The sequence below is a fragment of the Saimiri boliviensis genome, chromosome 11, assembly GCF_048565385.1.
Source record: "Saimiri boliviensis isolate mSaiBol1 chromosome 11, mSaiBol1.pri, whole genome shotgun sequence".
NCBI classification, from domain to species: domain Eukaryota; kingdom Metazoa; phylum Chordata; class Mammalia; order Primates; family Cebidae; genus Saimiri; species Saimiri boliviensis.
Window position 1 is genome coordinate 65650498 of NC_133459.1, and position 21344 is coordinate 65671841.

Genomic DNA, 21344 nt, shown 5'->3' on the forward strand with positions numbered 1-21344 from the left:
AAGCTTTTCTACTGAGTAAATATGTAAAAATTTCATTTTTTTTCTCCTTCGAAACAGAGCCTACTGGGATGTTAGATGTCTGGTACATGAAACGGCACATTGACTACAGTAGACAACAGATTTCTCTTTTCTGGAAGGTAAGTTTTCAGTGTCAACTTAAAACTCAAGGGAATAATACTAGTTTCAAGGCTGAAAAATACCTATTTGCATAATGGCTTTGATAGGATGCTTCGGTGACTATTAGAGCTCATTTTCTCAGACATATTTATGACACACCACACAGTGTCATGTGCCTTTGGTGGATAGGGGTGAGAGCTGAGTTCCTTCCTCCACACGGTCACATCGTTTCAATCCCACTTGCTGTAAGATCAAGGTCTCTTTCCGCCCTCAGCCTTTCCACCTTCTGTCCCCAGCTACATCAACTCTTCTGACTGTTGTCCCCTCTGCCCACTCCCATCTCTCCCACATAAATATACCCAGCAGTGGCCATGTCATCTTACTTCTTCACTCTTCGGGAAATAAAAGATTAGAAAGCTGTGGATGGGGATATTTAATAATAGTTTTAAGTCATTGAAGAGGGAGAAAGAGGAAAGGAAGCTACCCTACTATAGGAACACTAATAGTGGTAGAAAATAATACAAACAGGCCAGGTGCAGTGGCTCACGCCTGTAATCCCAACACTTTGGGAGGCTGAGGCAGGTGGATCATTTGAGGTCAGGAGTTAGAGACCAGCCTGGCCAACATGGTGAAACCCCATCTCTACTAAAAATACAAAAATCAGCCGGGCATGGTGGTGGGTACCTGTAATCCCACCTACTGGGGAGGCTGAGGCAGGAGAATCACTTGAACCCAGAAGGCAGGGGTTGCATTGAGCCAAGATGGTGCCCTCGAGCCTGGGTGACAGAGTGAGACTCTGTTTCAAAAAATAAAAAGAGAAAATAATATAAACAGGAGTAGAAAGCAGTCTTTTCTCAGGAATGGTAGTAAAACAGTAGTAAATTAACCTTCCAGAAAGCAGTGAAGCCTGACATTATTATAGAATGTGAAAGTTTCACAAAGCGCTGAAAGCTGGCATTGCCATTTTATTTAATCTTCACAAAAGCCCCCTGAGGTAAGTACTGGTATGCCCACTTACCAGTGAACAAGAAAACAAATGAATGAACGAAAAAAGCGAGTATCAGAGAAAGGAAGTTCTTGCCCAAAGTCACCCAGCTACTAAGCACAGACCTGAGACTGAAACCTTATCCAGAACTGCTGCATCGTGATTCATCTTTGTTGAAAGAAATGCTGTGCGACTTGAATTGAGCCACTGATTGGCAATGCTCATAAGAGGTTTCCAGGTGGACTTCCCTCCTCTTTATTTCTCAGAACTCACATCCGCTTCACTCTACCTCGTCAGTTAAGGATAGAAAGTAAGTTTTGGAATTAAGAATCTGAAGGAGCACAAAACCAGAACAGTAAGAACAGCAATTGTAAAGTCCTCTGATGGGGTTCGCATGATGGATTTTGATCACTGCACTCTTCTTCAGTTTTAAACAAAATGAGTTATTTTTTCTTCTTTCTTCTCCGTCTCTCTCACACACGCATAAAATGTCTGGTATAAGAGGAGACTACTATAAATAGCTTGGTGAATCATGATCAAGCTCTCTACTTTGAAACTAACACTGCAGCTCAAAATTTATTTTAAAATAAATCTACTTTTAATAGCAAGACAATTCTCAAAATAGGACATTTAGAACACATAATTTATGAATATTATAGAAAAACCCAGCTCAATTATTTCCTTTTCATTAGCAAGTGACTAGTTAAAATCAAAATTCCCCCTCTCATGTAAAGATGTCTCCTCCAAAAGTGTCCTCAACAGTGATCTGGAAAGATATGTTACGTGCTGTTCTATTCCACGCCCCTCAACTCAAGGGTTTCTCTCAGTAGAATGAGGGTAATGATACTGGTATCTGCAAAGTTGACAAGACCATTTGGGGATCAGCAAATGAGAGGACACAAATGTACAAATCACAAGGGCCACCAGTGTAAAAATCAGCAGTGCTGCATGATGCATGCTTATCCTAATGGTGAAAGCTCCATGCCTGTGTGCTTCTCACTGTAACAAAGCAAGTATATAGTGGACGTCATCTTGGTTCTCTGAAACCAGCATCAGAGTGAAGTCAAAATAAGTATTTGTTAGCCACGAGTGATGCTTGGTAAATGTGAGTATGCGATTTATTCTCTGCTGCCCTGATTTTATTTCTAGCTTCACAAAGCTTAAGTTCTAAAAGGAGGTCTTGGAATTTGGAGGGACTTCAAGGCTCTTCTAGTTCAGCCATCCTTTCATTATAAACATGGCTCCTACTCCTGCCAGGACAGACAGATGTCTCAGTGGGGACATTCTGGGACAGGGAGAATCTCACTTTGTAGTCTGCCCATGCCATGGTTGAACATCTCTTATTGTTTAGAAAATATTTCCTTCTGTACAGGCAGGATTGTGGGCCCAAGAAGAATGCTTAGGGTTGGAACTGGCTTATGATAAGAAACCAAAAAGACCAGGTGCAGTGGCTCACACCTGTAATCCCAGGACTTTGGGAGGTCAAGGTGGGCAGATCACTTAAGGCCAGGAGTTCGAGACCATCCTAGCCAACATGGTGAAACCCCGTCGCTACCAAAATACCAAAGAAATTAGCTGGGCATGGTAATGCTCAGCTAATCTCAGAAACTTGAGAGGCTAAGGTAGGAGAATCCCTTGAACTTGGGAGGCAAATGTTGCAGTGGGCTGAGATGGCACCACTGCACTCCAGCCTGGGCAACAGAGCAAGACTCTATCATCAAGAAGGAAAGAAAGGAAGGGAGGGGAAGGGAAAGGGAAGGGAAAAACAAAAAAGTAAGCACTAGAAGCTTCTACAACTTGATGTCAGATGGTGGTCATCACAAGCTAACCTCAAAACCTTCACTGACTCTCTAGTCTCAGAAGCTCCCCAACGAAAGTTGGATCCAGTCCTAAACTGTCGAAAGATGGATCCAGTCCTAAACAGTCACAGGATTCAGTCCTTTTATGCCAAACCTGGGCTTCTTCAGTGGCCCCAGACAGGCCGCTCAACTGGAGATGGGGGGATGGAAACACTGACCAGAATTACCGAACAGTTGTGCTTTGGACCACAGAAGCACATAGTTACAGACCTCTAGAGCCAAAGGATTTAACTGGCATGTAGTCTCACTCCACATTTTAAAACACAGAAACTCAAGTGTCAAGAGGTGATTTCCAGTGAGGGGATTTCAGGTGATTTGAGTCTGCTCTTATCCCAGCCTCTAACAGGGATTCCTCACGCCGGCTTGGGAATTCAGGCAGGCTTGGGAATTCAAGGGAGTGCCCCAGTACAAGGGACTCATCTAAGTGTCAGGCTAGCAGGAAAACTTTGCAGCCAGATCACTTTGTGATAGGGCCCAAGTCATACCTCACTGAGGAAAGGGAGCAAGAACATGTGTGGTGGGTTTTGTGGGTTTTTTTTTTTTTTAATTTGAGCAACTCTGAGAAACCAAATGCAAGAAACACCCACCACTGCAAGGAAGAGAATTTCATGTCTTGGTATCAAAGGAAGCCCCAAGTAAAACCCCATTTGCCTGTGAACAAAGTGAGAGCACGTTTCTTTTACATATGGGGAAATATGAGATGGCCTTTCACTTTTGTAGGATGTTGACATTAGAGAACAACTCTGTGCTGACTGGGTGCAGCCCCGGGAGTGGGGGTGGGAGTGGGGTGAGTGTGGGTGTGAATGGATGAGTGTGAGTGTGTGGAAGGTGTGGGAGTATGGGTGTATGTGAGGAGCGTGTGAATGTGTAAGTACGTGTGTGTGTGTGTGTATGAATGGAGCAGGTGTCAGTGTGTGAGGGTGTTGGTGAAGGAGACCTTTGCTTTGTTATGGTTTGTCACTCCTTTTCCCATGCCGTAGTTTCTCCAAAAGTACCATTTTCTCAAAAACATCTTGTCCTACTTTTTAAAATCATAGCTTTTTGTTTGTTTGTTTGAGATAGGTCTCTCAGGGTGGAGTGCAGTGGCACAATCTCAGCTCACTGCAGCCTTCACCTCCTGTGCTCAAGTGATCCTCCCACCTCAGCCTCCTGAGTGGCTAGGACTATAGGCCTGCCTCACCATGCCCAGCTAATCTTTGTTTGTCACAGAGACAGGTTTCACCATGTTGCCCAGGCTGATCATGAACTCCTGGGTTCAAGCAATCTGCCCGCCTCAATCTCCCAAAATGTTGGGACTACAGGCGTGAGCCACCACACCTGGCCCATAGCTATTTTTAAGAGGACAAATACTTTCAGTGTTGAAGCCAAAAAGTACAGCCTAATCTATGAAATGAAACAAAGACACCTGGGTATTGTTAAAACCACAAATGCAATAAAAGTAAAAAATGTTGCTTGATCACAAACAGCCCCAGTATTAGACACCTTTACAAAAAGGGGCTTTTAGCAATCCTCTCCTTCAAACTTCCTTTCTCCTCTCCTATGCTGTTTTATATTGTGTCTTTTGCTTTAATTAAGCATCTCAGTCCATGATTCCAATATACTTCTTTTCTAATTAAAACTGCATGTATCTTCTAAGAAAACCACCTTTCCTATGTATACGAAAAAGATATGAGAACCAAGTAAAAGCCACATTAACCTTTCTATAATTTATTTAGTGTCCTCTCATTATCTTGATCATAGCAAATAACAAACTTTCTGAAATTTGTTTGAGGCCATGAGTCTGGGGGAGAAATACTCATGTTAAGCTCATTCATTCATTTAAACAAATATACAAAAGCTCCTGCGGAGCTGGGATGTGAAAGTGAACAAGACAAATCCAGTCCTCATGTCCTGGAGCTCGCAGTCCAGCAAGAGGACAGGAGTAGGAGCAGGATGCTGAGGACACTTGGGTGTTAGGGGGCAGTTCCAGGTTCAGCTGAAGAGATGATGGCTGGGCTTGCCCAGTGGAGTAGGGGAGTGGTGAGCAATCAGAAAGAGCCCCCTCTATGGATTTGGCATGGAAAGGATTACTTTAGTGAAGCACTGTTCCATGGAAATAGAAGCAAGCCACAAATGTGAGTCACATGCATGATTACAAATTTTTATGTAGCCAAATTTTACAATGTAAAAAGAAGCAGGTGAAATTAATTTTAATAATTTTTTTCGAGATGGAGTCTCCCTCTGTTGCCCCGGCTGCAGTGCAGTGGTGCGATCTCAGCTCACTGCAACCTCCGCCTCCTAAGTTCTGGTGATTCAGGGGCCTCAGCCTCCCACGTTACTAGGATTACAGGCATGCACCACCATGACTGGCTAATTTTTTTTATTTTTAGTAAAGACAAGATTTTGCCATGTTGGCCAGGCTGGTCTCAAACTCCTGGCTTCAAGTGATCCACCCGCCTTGGGCTCCCAAAGTGCTGGGATTACAGGCATGAGCCATGGCTCTCTGTCTAATAATACATTTTATCTAACCCAGTAGATCCAAAATATTGTCATTTCACCATGTAATCCATTTTTTAAATTATTTAGATATTTTATAACCTTTTTATCCTACTAAGTCTTCAAAAACTGGTGTGTCTACTCAGTGCCAGTAAGGGCACATTGGTTAAGAGTTCAGCCTCCAGACAGCACATCTTGGTTTGGACTAGCCATGTTTCAAGAGCTCCATGGCTTCCTGCAGCTAGGGGCTCCCTCCCACATTCAACAGTGCAGCTCCTATTTTTTGAAAGCAATACAAAGAGAGTTAAGAAACCTCAGGCCAAGCCTAGTGGTTCACGCCTGTAATCTCAGCACTTTGGGAGGCTGAGGTGGGTGGATCACCTAAGGTCAGGAGTTCAAGACCAGCCTGGCAACATGGTGAAACCCTGTCTCTACTAAAAATACAAAATAATTAGCCGGGCATGGTGGTGTATGCCTATAAATCCAGCTACTCAGGAGGCTGAGGCAGGAGAATTGCTTGAACCTGGGAAGCAGAGGTTGTAGTGAGCCAAGATCGCGCCACTGCACTCCAGCCTGGACAACAGCATGAGACTCCATTTCAAAAAGAAAAAAGAAAGAAAACTCTTGGTTCCAAAAGTGAGGAAAACATTTGATGTTTTTCATTTGTGATACGAGGTAATTCATTTTGACAAACAGCTACCCTCAAATCACAGACGATAGAAAGAGATGATAGCAAGCCCCGTATACCAATTTGTGGCACAGCCTCAGAGAGACTGTTGTGAAAGGAACAGCTTATTCAGTACATTTGATTTGTCTCTTTCTCCTTGCATTTCTCTTTGATATAAAGAATATTCCAACCTATTCCATTACACCGAAGTGATAAATTCTTAGGCCTCCTCAAATGAAAAAACTTGTTAAAAGTGGAAAGTATTATTTGGGACCTGATTTATATTGATGTAGGACAAAGGTCTATTGTAAATCCATAGTGAGGATTAGCTGCCAGGAGCTCGGGGCATTTATATAATTGTAGGAGCTATCCAATCTCAGAATCAATATTTAAATACAAAAGCAGCAGATGGTACAATTTAGATTGTTTTGTTGTAATATTCAACTCTGTCTCCCTCTTCCCCATCCTGGCCCATCACAGGCTGGCACAGCTTTGCCAAAGATATTTTCAGAAAGAAAGGGCTGCTTTTCCTTGCTTACCAGTCACACGTGATGCCAGCTGAAAGTAGGGAATCTGGGTTGGATAGCAGAATGCGGCCAGTGCAAAAAATAAGAGAGTAGGTAGCGAAGAATCAACAGACGATAGAAAGCAGAGATGGGAAGGGCATTTTAAAGTTTTGCTTTCATGACAGGTTCTCTTATTTTTCTGTTTTTCCAGCTGCCAAACAAAATAGAAATCATTACGCCAGGGTCACCATGGAGAGGTTTGACTATGAATTAAATCAGTTCAGTTTGGCAGAACACTGGGGCGTATCCAGGAAGTGCTAGCATGCTACAGCAGTTCAGAGCTCACCTCTTGGTAGAGCTGTGCCACCTGGGTTCAAGTTCCAGCTTCACTACTTATTGGCCGGGTGTTCTTGGGCAAAGTACTTACACTCTCTGCTCCTTATTTTACTCATGAGTAAAGTGCAAATCACATGAAGTTGTTGTCAAGATCAATGAGATCGTTGTGAAGAGTGTGTGTTAAGTTATTGTTATGAGGCAAACATTGTACATGACATTGAGGGTGCTAGTAGGAAAATAGATCCTGAGACAGACAATTTCAATGAAGTGTTTTTTAAAATGTCGAGGTGAGAGTTGTCTTTTCTTTCTTTCTTTCTTTTTTTTTTTGAGACAGGGTCTCACTCTGTCACCTAGGTTGGAGTGCAGTGGCGCCATCTCAGCTCTCTGCAACCTCTGCCTCCTGGGTTCAAGCAATTCTTCCACCTCAGCCTCCTGAGTAGCTGTGATTATAGGCACGCACCATCATGCCCAGCTAATTTTTGTATTTTTAGTAGAAAGGGCGTTTCACCATGTTGGCCGGGCTGGTCTCGAACTCCTTACTTCAAGTGGTTCGCTCACCTTGGTCTCCCAAAGTGCTGGGACTACAGGCGTGAGCCACTGCACACGGCTGAGGGTTGTCTTTTGAATCACTTCTTCATTTTGGACTGGAGTTGCGGAAGGCAGTCATGAGTTCTAAAATCAAGACGCCCACAAAAATCTCACATTACATGTATTTTGTAACCAACTGAATGGCATTGGTGAGACTTCCATATAGAAATGGAGAATACACCAAGAGTCAAGATAACCTAGCTCTCCATAGACTGGTAGAAGAGTCATGTAAGCATATTAGCAGAAGTACCAGTCATGATGATTTCTATATTACTTCAGAGTAACTGAGAGAAGGGAAGTCGCCAAGAGTCTTAACATGTGCCAAGCGCTCTTTAAAGCAGTTTACCTCCCTTAACTCATCGAAGGCTCCAATAAGCCTACATTTGATAGATAAGGGCACTGAGGCTCAAAAAGGGAAAATAATTTGCCCAAGGTCATACAGCTGCCATGTGGTAGAGCAAGAAAGCAAGAGATCTGTTCTAACAAGAAAAAATCAAAGTCAGCAGTATTCCAAAGCCAAAATCAAAAGAGAGAGAAGCTGTGGTTAATAGTGTTCAGATTCCCCCAGCTTTCTAAAGTCTAAATTATAGGCCCTCTTCTTTGATATAGGCTAAGTGCTGAGAGTTTTTTTTCTTGATTATTTGCATCAGGGGAAGTTCAGAAGTTGAACATTGCTTTATGACAAATTCAGTACGTTTTTTTAAATCTTAAGAAGAAATGATTTATCAGTTCATGGAGACACCCCTCCTCCAATAGATCTTTAATTAAAAATAAAAACAGATGCATTGCATTCTGAAATGTACCGTATTTTGTCCTGTCATGGATTAGATTTACCAAATTTTTTAATGCTGAAAGCTTTTTCAGGCAACAGAACTCTTACAGTAGGTTTACTGAGAAAGAGAGCTGTTCACTCTTCAGTTCTCAAAGCCAAGTCCGAAAGGCTTTCCATAAGAAGTTTAAATCCTTTCCCACAGGACAGAGCAGAAAGAAAACTGAAGGAGAGAGGCAGTGGGATGGTGGTTCCTTTATGGCATCCTCTTACCAGTGGGAGAAGGTGACAATGACAGTAGGAACGCTGGCCTGAGACCCATTCTCAGAGAAGGTACAAGACGTTGCAGGTCTTGTCTTGGAGACACTGCCAGGGATACCAGACAGGTTCTGGATAGCGCACACTTCTCTCACATCCACCAGAGGGCACTCTAAACTCTCACTGCAATTTTCTGTGGGGACTATTTGAAACAGTTCCTTAGCTTCCCCAAGCGTCAACATCCTCATCAGAATGGAGAGTTATAAGGATTAAATGGGACATTAAACATAAAGCTCCTGGCTCACGGTATGGCCCAATAAATGTTGGTCTCTCCTTTATCAGTCACCCAAACCAACAGCAGCAGCATACAAAGAAGTTGGTCTGGGAAGAGTCGGCAGGCTCCTCCCATCTGCAGTTCTTCTGAGCTCTCGGTTTGTCTCTTGTGAGTCAGAACCTGCTAGCTCTAGAAAAAAAAGGGATTCTCAGTCTCCACCCTCCCCAGACTGATGAGCTCACGCTGGCTTTTGGTGCTGCATGTCAGAATGTATCAAACCTCACAAGCAGAGAAGTTGCTTTGCAACTTGTGGCTGGAAGGGTGGCTGGGGATTTCAACTATCAAACACACCTGCCCACACCTACCAGTTCACTGTCTCAGGCTTGTCTCTATAGGGAGCAGCATGTCATAACAGAGGAAACACAGGCCTAGAAGTCGAGAACTCTGGATTCTGTGCTTACCTTCTTCATCTGTCCATGGCCTTGAGCAAGTCACTTCATGTCCCTCAGCCCATTTTCCCACTTGTAAAATGAATCATTGAATTAATTGTTAATCTGTAGACTCACTTCCAGTTTGGTGGTTCCTTGGCGATATTCCCTTCCATCAGGGCAAGGCATGTTCCAGGAGTAATGGACTACATACACCATTTGCAAACTTTATGTTGCCTTAAAAAAAAAAAAAAACCCTGAACTGATTATACTGTTTTCAGTTGCCTCAGGAGACTAAGCGGCTAAATATCTGTTTTCCTATTGGTTCATTGAAGTTTTGTCCCATGGACCCTGTTGGACCAGTTAGGGTTGTTTTTCAATTTGGTTAAGGAGACCAATTACCTAAGAAAGGATAATCCTTATTCCAAAAATTGAGTTCTACATTTTATATCAGCCTAACTCATAGGATACCATGTTTACTTCTCCATCTACTTCCATCCCACTCCCACCTTTTCACTGATATTTTCAACTCTAAAATACGAGATGCAAAGGGGAAAATGTCAGAGTCCGAGTCCACACCCTCTTGAAATCTGCATGATCCTTCAGAGCCACACCCCTGTTTACTAGCTTGCTGTGATCAGCTAGATTTTCACAGCAGTCACTATGCACAGTCATTGGATCCAAGATGATATTTCACCCCTTCCTGCAGCACTTTACTACGGTATTAAATGAGATTTCTGGGAGGTCTATGAAGGACAGTGAGAGCGAGGCGATAAAGGCTGCTTTGCAATGTTGGAGTGGGACTGAAGCCTCTTGGGTCCCTGGCCAGAAAGAAGACTTTTGTGAGCTCAGTTAACTCTTGGGAAGTACTTTAGAGCTGGAAAAATTGGGGGGTGAATGGAGTAACAGTCCTGTCTCTGGACTTGCAGAAGTGACAGATAGGGAAGGATGGAGTGAGAGATAGCTGAGGGGATGGCCTTCCTTCACCAGAATCTGCTTTAATGTATTGTTTTTCTCCTCTGACAAAGAGCATATTTAATAATAATAGTTAGAACATCCTACTCTAAAAAGCACTTGCTTGTTCTAATCCCTACAACAGGCCTATGAGATCAGCTGTGACAGACGTTTGAAAAGCTGACTTTCGACAAGGGCAGAATGTCCACACAAAGGCCCAGAGCAACGCGGCATCCTCCTGGGGCACTGACCATGGTTTAAGATCTAGTTTTGGGGCTTTTGGATCCAGAAGGGTCACCAGAATGGACCTGCACTAACCAAGCTTCCAGAAATGGAAATATAAAAAACTAGATGCCCTTGGATTAATTTCAGCAAAAAATGCAACTGTGGGGCCAACCAGAAAGCTTGAGTCAGCAGATCGGAACCTTCTCTCCCAGTATGCGAATTGTTTCAGGAGCCAGATTATAATCAGAAGGCCAATTTATTCACTTAAAGTGAAAAATACAAATTATAAGTGAACCAGATGTTCACGTTAGCCCAGCCTTTCCTGACAGATAAATGACATAGGAAACCAAATTATTAGAAGAGTGCTCCGTGAGCAAGGGGCATTTGCTGACTACAAGGTGTCTTTCAGCAAAGGCAGCTGGAGGCCCCCACTCATGGAAGGGACAGCCTTGCCAAGAAAACTGTAGCGCTTAAGTCTGGTGAGCAAGCCTTCCTCTCCTTGCATTAGGCATGGATGGCCACTACCAGTGCTAGACTTGGCAACTCTTCGTATTCTATGCTTCTGTTTCCTATGGTCCTTGTCAAAACAGGGTTATAATACAAATAATTAGTTCTCTGCTTACTTTCTGGGATTGCTCCCAAATGATCTCAATTGAAATTTTTGCAGTTTCAAAAGTTGTTAGTCACATGTTTATGAACAGCATCTCAGTTTCCCAGTACAGATGGCTAATTCAATTCAGTAAGTGAAGATTTTACTAGTTTAGCTCTTGAAAATCTTCTGTTTGATGTCTTGAGCAGCAGTGCACTTTCTATAGGAAAGGTTATTTGTGCGTGTGTGATCTACAAATTTAAAAATGGAGACTAGGGCTGAGTGCCTTGCCCTTGGGCTGTGTTATCAGTAGAACTGGAACTCAAATCCAGATCTTCTGAGTTCAGATTCTACACTGGTTCTATTGGAAGTGACCAAGTTGTCTACTATTAGTAAGTTTCATTTTAAAGCAAAAAAGGAAAATCAATGTGTTCTTAAGAATTATCTTGCCGGGCGCGGTGGCTCAAGCCTGTAATCCCAGCACTTTGGGAGGCCGAGGCGGGTGGATCACGAGGTCAAGAGATCGAGACCATCCTGGTCAACATGGTGAAACCCCGTCTCTACTAAAAATACAAAAAATTAGCTGGGCATGGTGGCACGTGCCTGTAATCCCAGCTACTCAGGAGGCTGAGGCAGGAGAATTGCCTGAACCCAGGAGGCGGAGGTTGCGGTGAGCCGAGATCGTGCCATTGCACTCCAGCCTGGGTAACAAGAGAGAAACTCCGTCTCAAAAAAAAAAAAAAAAAAAAAAAAAAAAAAGAATTATCTTTAAAAAACATTAACTGATTTTTTATTTCCTAAATGGCAGCGAGGGAAGGGTGGGTGTTGCATAAACGTGTGTAGCGGGGCACTTGAGATGATATGAATAAAAAGGTCACTCGGTGTAGCTGCCTGCTACATCTGGACCCATGAGGTCCAGGCACAGAGTATCAGTGATCTTGTCTGGGAGTAGACAGTGAATAAATGTATCTTGTTACAGAATCTGAGCATCTCAGAGGCAAGAGGAAAAATTCTCCACTATGAGGTGACCTTGCAGGAGCTGACAAGAGGGAAAGCCGTAACACAGAACATCACAGGACACACCTCCTGGTCCATAGTCATTCCTAGAACCGGAAGTTGGACTGTGGCTGTGTCTGCAGCAAATTCAAAAGGCAGTTCTCTGCCCACTCATATTAACATAACAAACCTATGTGGGGCAGGTAAGTTCTAATTCTTCTTTGACATTGCCTGTGGAAAACTGTGTCTTACTCATCTCTTAAGTCCTACAGGCCCAACCCAGGGCTAAAAATGAGTAGCTAGGAGTTCAGGCTTTGGAATCAACAGTTTTCAGAGGCTTTTTTATTTATTTATTTATTTTCCCAATCAGCCTATGAGTAGCCTTGGACAAGTGAATGAACACCTCTGAGCTTCAGTGCCTCCTCTCTAAAATAGAAATTATATTACCTATCTTGTAGATTCATTTTGAAACTAAATATTAATACATAGCATATTTAATACATTGTAGTTAAGGAAGTACTAGTTACATTAAATGGAACACCAATACCTGACCAGCTTTTATAGAAGCAGGAGTAATATGTGTTGTTAAGTTTTCAAAACATTTTACACCTACAATCAAAACATATTTTAAAACCAAAGCTGGGAATGGTGGTGTGTACCTATAGTCCCAGCTACTCAGGAGCATGAGTGGGGATGGTTGCTTAAGCCCAGGAGTTCCACGCCAGTCTGGGCCTCACAGTGAGACCCTCCCCCACTTCATGAAAAACAAATAAATAACTATAACCAATAATATTGAAATTCTGACTCTAAACTATAGTAAAATTTTGTTTAACCATCGCCCTTTATTGCACAAGTTTAGACATGTATCCCATTACCTTTATCAAAAAATTCCCAACTAGATATAGAGTCTCACATTTTATAGTCATATTCTCTAAAAATTAACTTCTCAGGATAAAAGCTTATGATTAGACAAGGAAATTGATAATCCTATTTCTCAAGACCTGTATTATGAAAGAATTCCATATCAAGTTCATTGGCCTAACTTCAAAAAATGCCTAATAGACTAAAACTCTGTAATTAGATCCTTCCTTAAAATTCAGTATAATGATTTATCTACCAGTGGGTTTAGTAATCTTCATTTTGAAAAAGTCTCTACCAAAATACTATTATTTAATATACAGTGTTAAATCTTGGTTATATATCTTTTCAGTCATATATCTGTACACATAGAGATAAAGTAGTAGATAAAAGACTTAGAAGAAAATACAGGTAAACATTAATGTATATATATATATATACAAGTAAACAGTATATATATTATATGCATATAACCTTGGGTTGATGTATGAGTTAGGAACTTCTCTTGGAATTAGGGTTGTTCTTATCAAAGGCCTGACTATAGGAACTTATTTATTCTCTCAAAAAAAGAGAAGTCCAGAGGTAGACAGCATAGGGCTGGTGTGACAGCACCATGATGCCATCGGGGCTCTAGGCTCCTTCTTTCTGTTCCCTCTGCCAAGTCTGGCTTTCATCCTCATGATGGAAATGGTCCAAGATGGCTGCCAAGGCTCTAGCTATTTCCTTCTAAACAGCGGAAAAGGAAAAGAGGGGCTCAGCCCTTACCCTTAAGGAGCTTCGCCCCGGGTCTCACAACAACACTTGCATTCATCAGCCTACTGGTAACCAGATCACACCCAGCTGCAAAGGAGGCTCAAAAATATACTAAGGCAGCAATGTTTCCTTGCTAAAAATGATGAGGAGAAGGTGTTTGTAGGCAACTGGTCTCTGTCTCATGTAGGGAAGACACCTAAAGCAGGAACCTTGAAGGAAGAAAAAGTATTAACTAAAGAGAAAAACACTTCAACTTCTTGCATAGTAAAATAGATTTTTTTAAAGACACCATAAATAAAGCTTTAAAATACAAATAGCAATGTAAAAAAACTGTACGTCACATTTTTAGCAGAGGAGGGTTGATTTCTATATATCTATATGTTTATGTATATATCTATTTATATAACTTTTTCAAATATATGAGACTAGGGAATATGAACAGGCAACTCAAAAAAAAGTATAAAAGGAGCAATAAAGATATGAAAATATGTTTACCACAATCAATGAGATACAAATTTTGAGAAAACCTGAGAAACCAAATCAGATGAGAACGAATAGGTAGAATGAGCATACCCTATGTTGGTGAGGGTGTGGGAATATGATACTCTTGTACACTGCTAGTGAGTGTGTAAATTGGTGCAACTTACTGGAGAGCAACTTGGCAATATGTAACAAACTTTAAATGTAAACTTGTATCTTTCACTTTTTTGGGGGAGGAGGGGATGGAGTCTCGCTCTGTCACCCAGGCTGGAGTGCAGTGGCACAATCTCGGCTAACAGCAACCGCCTGCCTCCCGGGTTCAAGCAATTGTCCTGTCTCAGCCTCCCGAGTAGGTGGGATACAAGGGCGCCTGCCACCACACCAGGCTAATTTTTGTATTTTTTATAGAGACGGGGTTTCATCATATTGATCAGGCTGTTCTCGAACTCCTGACCTCAGGTGATCTGCCCGCCTCGGCCTCCCAAAGTGCTGGGATTACAGGCATGAGCCGCCACACCTGGCCAACTTGTATCTTTTGTCCAGGAAATTCTAGCCTTCGAAATGTATAGCCAGTCACCCAGAGAGGCAAGAGGAAGACTTCATCCTCTGAGAGTGGGCAGAGGACCATTGGTCACGGAATGGTAAGAGTGGGGTTGATGCACGGATCATGTGGGAAGGGAAGGAGGGACATGAGGCAATTCTTTAGAGCCGAGCTATGGGAAGAGGGTCTTAGAAGTGCTAGAATCTCAAGGGTCTCTTGCCTCTCCTAAGATCACACCTGAGCCATTCAATACGAGTAGTTGTGTGTCCCAGAAGGACCTGGAGAACAAACTGGCAAACTGCATGGTCCTTTCTTTGAGAACTTTGCCTCCCACATACTCTGAATGGTCTGTAGAGGTAGAAGAACGTGACTTTGTGCCTTCTCCTCTTTCAGTATGCATTCATACCATTTACATATGTATCTTTCCTTCAAGAAAAGGATAAAATAATGCGTCAACATTATTTAGGCTGATTTATACTAACTTTGAGAGACCAGAGACAAATTTATTGTAAAAAGCACCTGCCACAGCATTGTATATCAAGAGGCACAAGAGTGATTTTGTTAGCTTATGATAAAAATTGCATGCTAGCCAGGCATGGTGGCACATGACTGTTTTCTCAGCTACTTGGGAGGCTGAGGCAGGAGGATTGCTTGAGCCAAGGAGTTAGAGGCTATAGTGAGCCACGATCATGCCACTGTACTTCAGAGCAAGACATTATCTCAAAAAAAAAAAAAAAAAAAAAAAGTGGCCAGGGCCAAGCATGGTGGCTTATGCCTGTAATCCCAGCACTTTGAAAGGCTGAGTGGGCAGGTCACTTGAGGCCATGAGTTCAAAAGCAGCCTGGCCAGCCCAGTGAAACCCCATCTCTATCAAAAAATACAAAAAAAAAAAAAAAAAAAAAAAAAAAGCAGGGTAGTGTGTGCCTGTAGTCTCAGCTACACAAGAGGCTGAGGCAGGAGAATCTCTTAAACCTGGGAGGCGAAGGTTGCAATGAGCCAAGATCATACAGCACTCCAGCCTGGGCAACAGAGTGAGAGACCCTGTCTCAAAAAAAAAAAAAAAAAAAGAAAAAAGAAAAAGAAAAAAAAAGGAATATATGCTAAACTTACCAATCAACAAGTAAAATGTATTAAATATTTCAAAGACCCAGCTCTTTACTCAAGAGCTCTTGAAACTACAGGAAGAGTCAGAAGCCAATACAGTCATAAACACAGGCTCATAGAGATGGCAGAGACGGAGGCCCTGGTAGATGAAGTAACTGAGCCAAGATCATACATCCAATAGTAGCAGAGCTACACGGAAAACCAGTCCAGCCTTGGGTGGGGACTTTTTCCAAATTCCTCATGAACTTTATAACTTCATGCAGAAGCTCTCAGTGAAAATGGAGATGGGAAATGGAAGGATTGAGGCTGAAGGAATAATTTTGAAAGGTGACAGCAAGAACACGAGTTGTTAGCAGACTTTTGAAGGAGAGAACATGCCCCAGCAAACATCATGAAAGAGAAAATTCTAGGCTGGTTCCTGGCAAGTGTGGTGACTCAGAGACCAGCAAACCCTCGGCAATGCCAAGTTGATTTGCTTAGCTAATTCCAGAGAAAGCAGTGGTTAGAAAGGCTCTTTGGCTATTTTACCTCAATACTTGCCAAAGGATCTTGCAAACCATAGTGTTCAACAAATACTTGCTGAATGAGTAAATTCTATTCTCCAAAACAACAACAACAACAAATAAAAATCCCATAGCATAACCAGGACATCAAATACCAAGGCAAATGAAGACAAGGAACCATTGCTGGGAATCCCAGTTCCTGACAAGATGGCCAGGACAGAGTCTACAGGCTCTACCACCAAACCTGGCCCTGAAGATGCTGCTGAGAGATAGGGTATGGATGGCCGAGTTCCCCCTGGTGGGGAATAGTGACAAAGCCGGAAGGACCAAGGGAGCTTTCTACTTGTTTTTTATTATTTCCCTTGTTGTCCTGTTGCGATCACTGCCCAGGTATCTCCCTGATGGGGCAGGAAATTCTGGAGAGCAGGGCAGAGTCACTGTCAAGGAATCCCTGGAAGCTCACTGGGGAGGAGAGCCAGCGGCAGAGTGCCTGTGAGCTGGCTGGCCCTTCAGCACTTTTTCCCATGGGCCCGGCAGTTTTAAACAAGAATCGTAGCCCAATTCCCTCATGAAAAGCAGTCCCTACCATAGAGGTACTAGTTTGATTCTGAAGGTATGTGTATGCCTAAGGGGCTCCTGGGGACAGGAAGAGCTCAGGTTGTATCACTGCGGGATCTCTGACTGGAGCTTTCCAGCTGGAAAGCCCCTCCTCCCTACCCTAAACATACCTGGAGGACCATGAGCTACATCTGAACTTAGACTCCTCTCCCCATAGAAAAAGAGAAGCCAAAGTTGTTGACCAATCAAAGGAAGTAAAACATGATCCCAAAAGAAAATATCAGGACAAATGTGAAGACCACAAGCCCTAGGAATGACAGGCAACAAACCAGTATCATAGGAAACAGAACGAATCCAACAGATAGTACCAAAGATTAGAATAAATATAAAAAATGTCCTTAGAAAGATAAGAGACAATACCAAAACATGAATCAGAAACTGGTAGTTATGAAGAAAACCCAAACAGAGTCAGATGGAATGTTTAGGGGTTTTTCATGTGAAATTAAACAGATTTTTTATTAACTCTTAAATATGTATGTTTTAGCCCAAGTGTGGTGACTCATGCCTGTAATTCTAGCACTTTGGAGGCTGAGATAGGCAGATCACTTGAGGCCAGGAGTTTGAAACCAACCTGGCCAACATGGCAAAACCCTGTCTCTACTGAAAAAAAAAAAAAAAAAAAAAAAAAAAAATTAGCTCGGTGTAATGGTGCATAGCTATAATCCCAGCTACTCGGGAGGCTGAGGCAAGGAGAATTGTTTGAACCTAGGAAGTGGAGGTTGCAGTGAGCCAAGATCATGCCACTTCACTCCAGCCTGCAGAGTGAGACACTGTCTCAAAAAACAAAGAAAAGGAAAAAAAAAGCATGTTTTATTAGAATAACCACAAAGGGCCGAGCGCGGTGGCTCACGCCTGTAATCCCAGCACTTTGGGAGGCTGAGGCGGGTGGATCACGAGGTCAAGAGATCGAGACCATCCTGGTCAACATGGTGAAACCCCGTCTCTACTAAAAATGCAAAAATTAGCTGGGCATGGTGGCACGTGCCTGTAATCCCAGCTACTCAGGAGGCTGAGGCAGGAGAATTGCCTGAACCCAGGAGGCGGAGGTTGCGGTGAGCCGAGATCACGCCATTGCACTCCAGCCTGGGTAACAAGAGCAAAACTCTGTCTCAAAAAAAAAAAAAAAAAAAAAAAAAAAAAAGAATAACCACAAAGGGTCATTAAAGAAAATGACTTCAGTATTGTATAGCAACAAATAATGGCAAAATTGTTTTTTTTTTTTAACCTTTGAAGTTTCTCATATACTTTGTCTATTTAGAAAACAAACACATTTAGTTGTTTCCATCTCTTAAACTCCAGTTGCACTGCATTCTTCAAACATCATTTCATATTAGGGCTTAATGTACTTCGAACATTTTGCTAGAATAGTATTCTACTTTTGCCTGAGAGTGGTCAATTACATCTATCTTTTCCAGCATACAAACTTCAATATATTTAAAAGGATGCAAGAAAAGTTTATTGAAACAACTAACTCAGTCAGTGGGATGAATAGGAGAGATGTGAAGATTAAATTAGTGAGAGGAAGACTCGGGGGAATTCTTCCAGAACGTGTAAAAAAATGGGTAAAGGAATTGAAAGATGAGAAAAATTAAAACACTAAAAGAACAGAAATAGAAGTTATATCAACCATCTAAAAGGAATGAGAGGAGAGGAAAAAAATGGAAGGGAACAAATATTTGAAGACTGGTGATCAAGAATATTACAGAATGAAAGAAAGACATAAGATCTCAAGTGGAAAGGCCTGAGAGTGGTCAACTCAACAGCACTTTTCATTTTATCATAGTGTAAGGACCTTAAAGCCAAAGAAAAAAAAAGTATAACAATATTTAGAGAGAAAAAGGCAAGTCACCTACGAAGGAACGAAGGAACAAGAATCAAAAGGATACTAGATACGTCAATAACAAAACATATAAAAATGTAACAAAGTAACATCTTCAAATGGAAGAAAGAAAATAACTTTAAATCTGGAAATGTTCATCCAGCTAAACTATCATTTACAAATGAGAGAGAACTGGTTGGGCACAGTGGCTGATACCTGTAATCCCAGCACTTTGGGAGGCCGAGGCAGATGGATCACCTGAGGTCAGGAGTTTGAGACCAGCTTTCCCAACATGGTGAAGCCCCATCTCTACTACAAATACAAATATTAGCTGAGTGTGGTGGCATGGGCCTAGCTACTTGGGGGGCTGAGGTTGCAGTGAGCTGAGATTGTGGCACTATACTCCAGCCTGGGCAACAAGAGCAAGACTCCATCTCAAAATAAATAAATTAATCAATTAAAATTAAAGTTAAAAAAATTAAAATGAGAGAGAACTTAGGTAATAGAGTAAATTCAGAGGAACGGGATGTAAGGAAACAATAAAGGTAAGGATAAAAATTAATGAAGCAGGCAATAGCAATATTTAAAATCCAATACAAATGAGTGATAAAACCTAAAGTTCATTTGTTAACAGCCTAATATAGTGGCTCATGCCTCCCAGCACTTTGGGAGGCTGAGATGGGTGGATCACTTGAGGTCAGGAGTTCAAGACCAGCCTGGCCAACATGACAAAACCCTGTCTCTACTAAAAATACAAAAATTAGCCAGGCAGCATGGCATGTTCCTGCAATCTCAGCTACTCGGGAGGCTGAGGCAGGAGAATGAACCTGGGAAGTGGCGGTTTCAGTGAGCTGAGATCACACCGTTGCACACCAGCCTGGGCAACAGAGTGAGATTCTATCTCAAAAGAAAAAAAAAAATTAGTGGTGATAGTGAGATAGCTGAGATCACACCATTGCACACCAGCCTGGGCAACAGAGTGAGATTCTATCTCAAAAAAAAAAAAAAAAAAAAAAAAATTAATGGTGATACTTTCAGTTTCCAGTCTAGTATCTAAGGCACCTTGGAGGTCATCATTCTGTCATAATAACAAGTAAAAACTCAACGAATGGGAAATCAACAATTTTTCTCTGACCGATGAGAAAAGTGAGGCTGTATGGCAAGCCACTGCCCGGAAAATTGAAGGGATAGACAGGCAAATACAGAGAATCGTAAATTACCATAGCAAAAGTCCCCAAGCAGAAAACTTCATGGGAACCAGTGCTGAGGTAGGAAAACCTGAACTGTAACTCACAAACTGTTGGAGGCTCAGAACAGACACATCTGAGAGTTAAAATCTCCACTGGGGATCAGTCATAGGAGGTCCTCACAGTTTTATGACTTTTACCTTAAGGAACTTGAGCAGGGGCTGGACGCGGTGGCTTACACCTGTAATCCCAACATTTTGGGAGGCCAAGGCAGGCAGGTCACTAGAGATCAGGAGGACAAAACCAGCCTGGCCAACATGGAGAAACCTCATCTCTACTAAAAACACAAAAATTAGTCAGTGTGGTGGTGCGTGCCTGTGATCTCAGCTACTTGGAAGGCTGAGGCAGGAAAATCACTTGAACCCGGGAGGCGGAGGTTGCAGTGAGCTGAGAGGACACAACTGCACTCTAGCAGGGGTGACAGAGTGAGACCGTCTCAAAACCAAAAAAGGGGGAGCTTCACCAGCTTCTCACAGTGAATATAAGAAAAATTCCCCATGTTTCTCTCAGGGGGAGGGAAAAAGGAACTGTTACAAAATGCATCAGAGTTGGCCAAACACAGTGGCTCACATCTGTAATCCCAGAACTTTGGGAGGCCAAGGTGGACAGATCATTTGAGGTCAAGAGTTTGAGACCAGCCTGGCGAAACCCCATTTCTACTGAGAACACAAAAATTAGCTGGGCATGGTGGTGTGTACCTGCAATCCCAGGTACTCGGGAGGCTAAGGCAAGAGAATCATTTGAACCAGGGAGGCAGAGGTTGCAGTGAACCAAGATCACACCACCGCACTTCAGCCTGGGCAAGACTCTGTCTAAAAAAATCAAAACCAAAAACCCCAGAGCATTCTGTTCTTAACAAGGCCTGGCCTCCACAGAAACTGTTTTAACAGGGCTGAACTATTGGAGTTCTATCAGAGCCTCACCAACCTGATGAGAGGAACACATCCAATTCCATCCTGGTCTGGCCTTCTATGTGGAGGGAAAGGAAATACCCAACCCAATCCCCTGTAGCCTTCTAGGTGGGAGAAAGAAAATACCCAACTCCAGCCCACTGCAGCCATCCTATCCCACTTAAGGGGGGCAGGGGGGACTGATAAAGCCTTGTGAAGTTCCCAGTCCAGGGGCAAAAGCTCACATAAAAACTGGGATCTAATCATAGGGTTATAGAATGCTTTCTCTCCCCCGACACCTTTCTACCACATTACTAAAGCCCATTTACTGCAGATTCTTTTACCCAGTAAATTATATCCACCTTCCAAGAAAAAATTGTAGGGCATACAAAAAGGCAAAAACAAACAACAACAAAACAACAGTTTGTTGAGACACAGCAAGTATCAGAACCACACTTGGATGTGGCAGGGATGTTGGAAGTATCGGACCAGGAATTTAAAACTA

At 42.5% G+C, this 21344-nt stretch overlaps 1 protein-coding gene across 1 annotated transcript in view; it reads left to right on the forward strand.

Annotated features, from left to right (window-relative positions):
- Positions 1–21344, forward strand: part of IL12RB2 (interleukin 12 receptor subunit beta 2) — an 89623-nt gene that overhangs the window by 29625 nt on the left and 38654 nt on the right. The window contains exons 8-9 of the mRNA XM_010347867.3: positions 58–137; positions 12010–12229. Coding sequence (XP_010346169.2) covers positions 58–137; positions 12010–12229 — 300 coding nt within the window. The remainder of the gene's footprint in view (positions 1–57; positions 138–12009; positions 12230–21344) is intronic.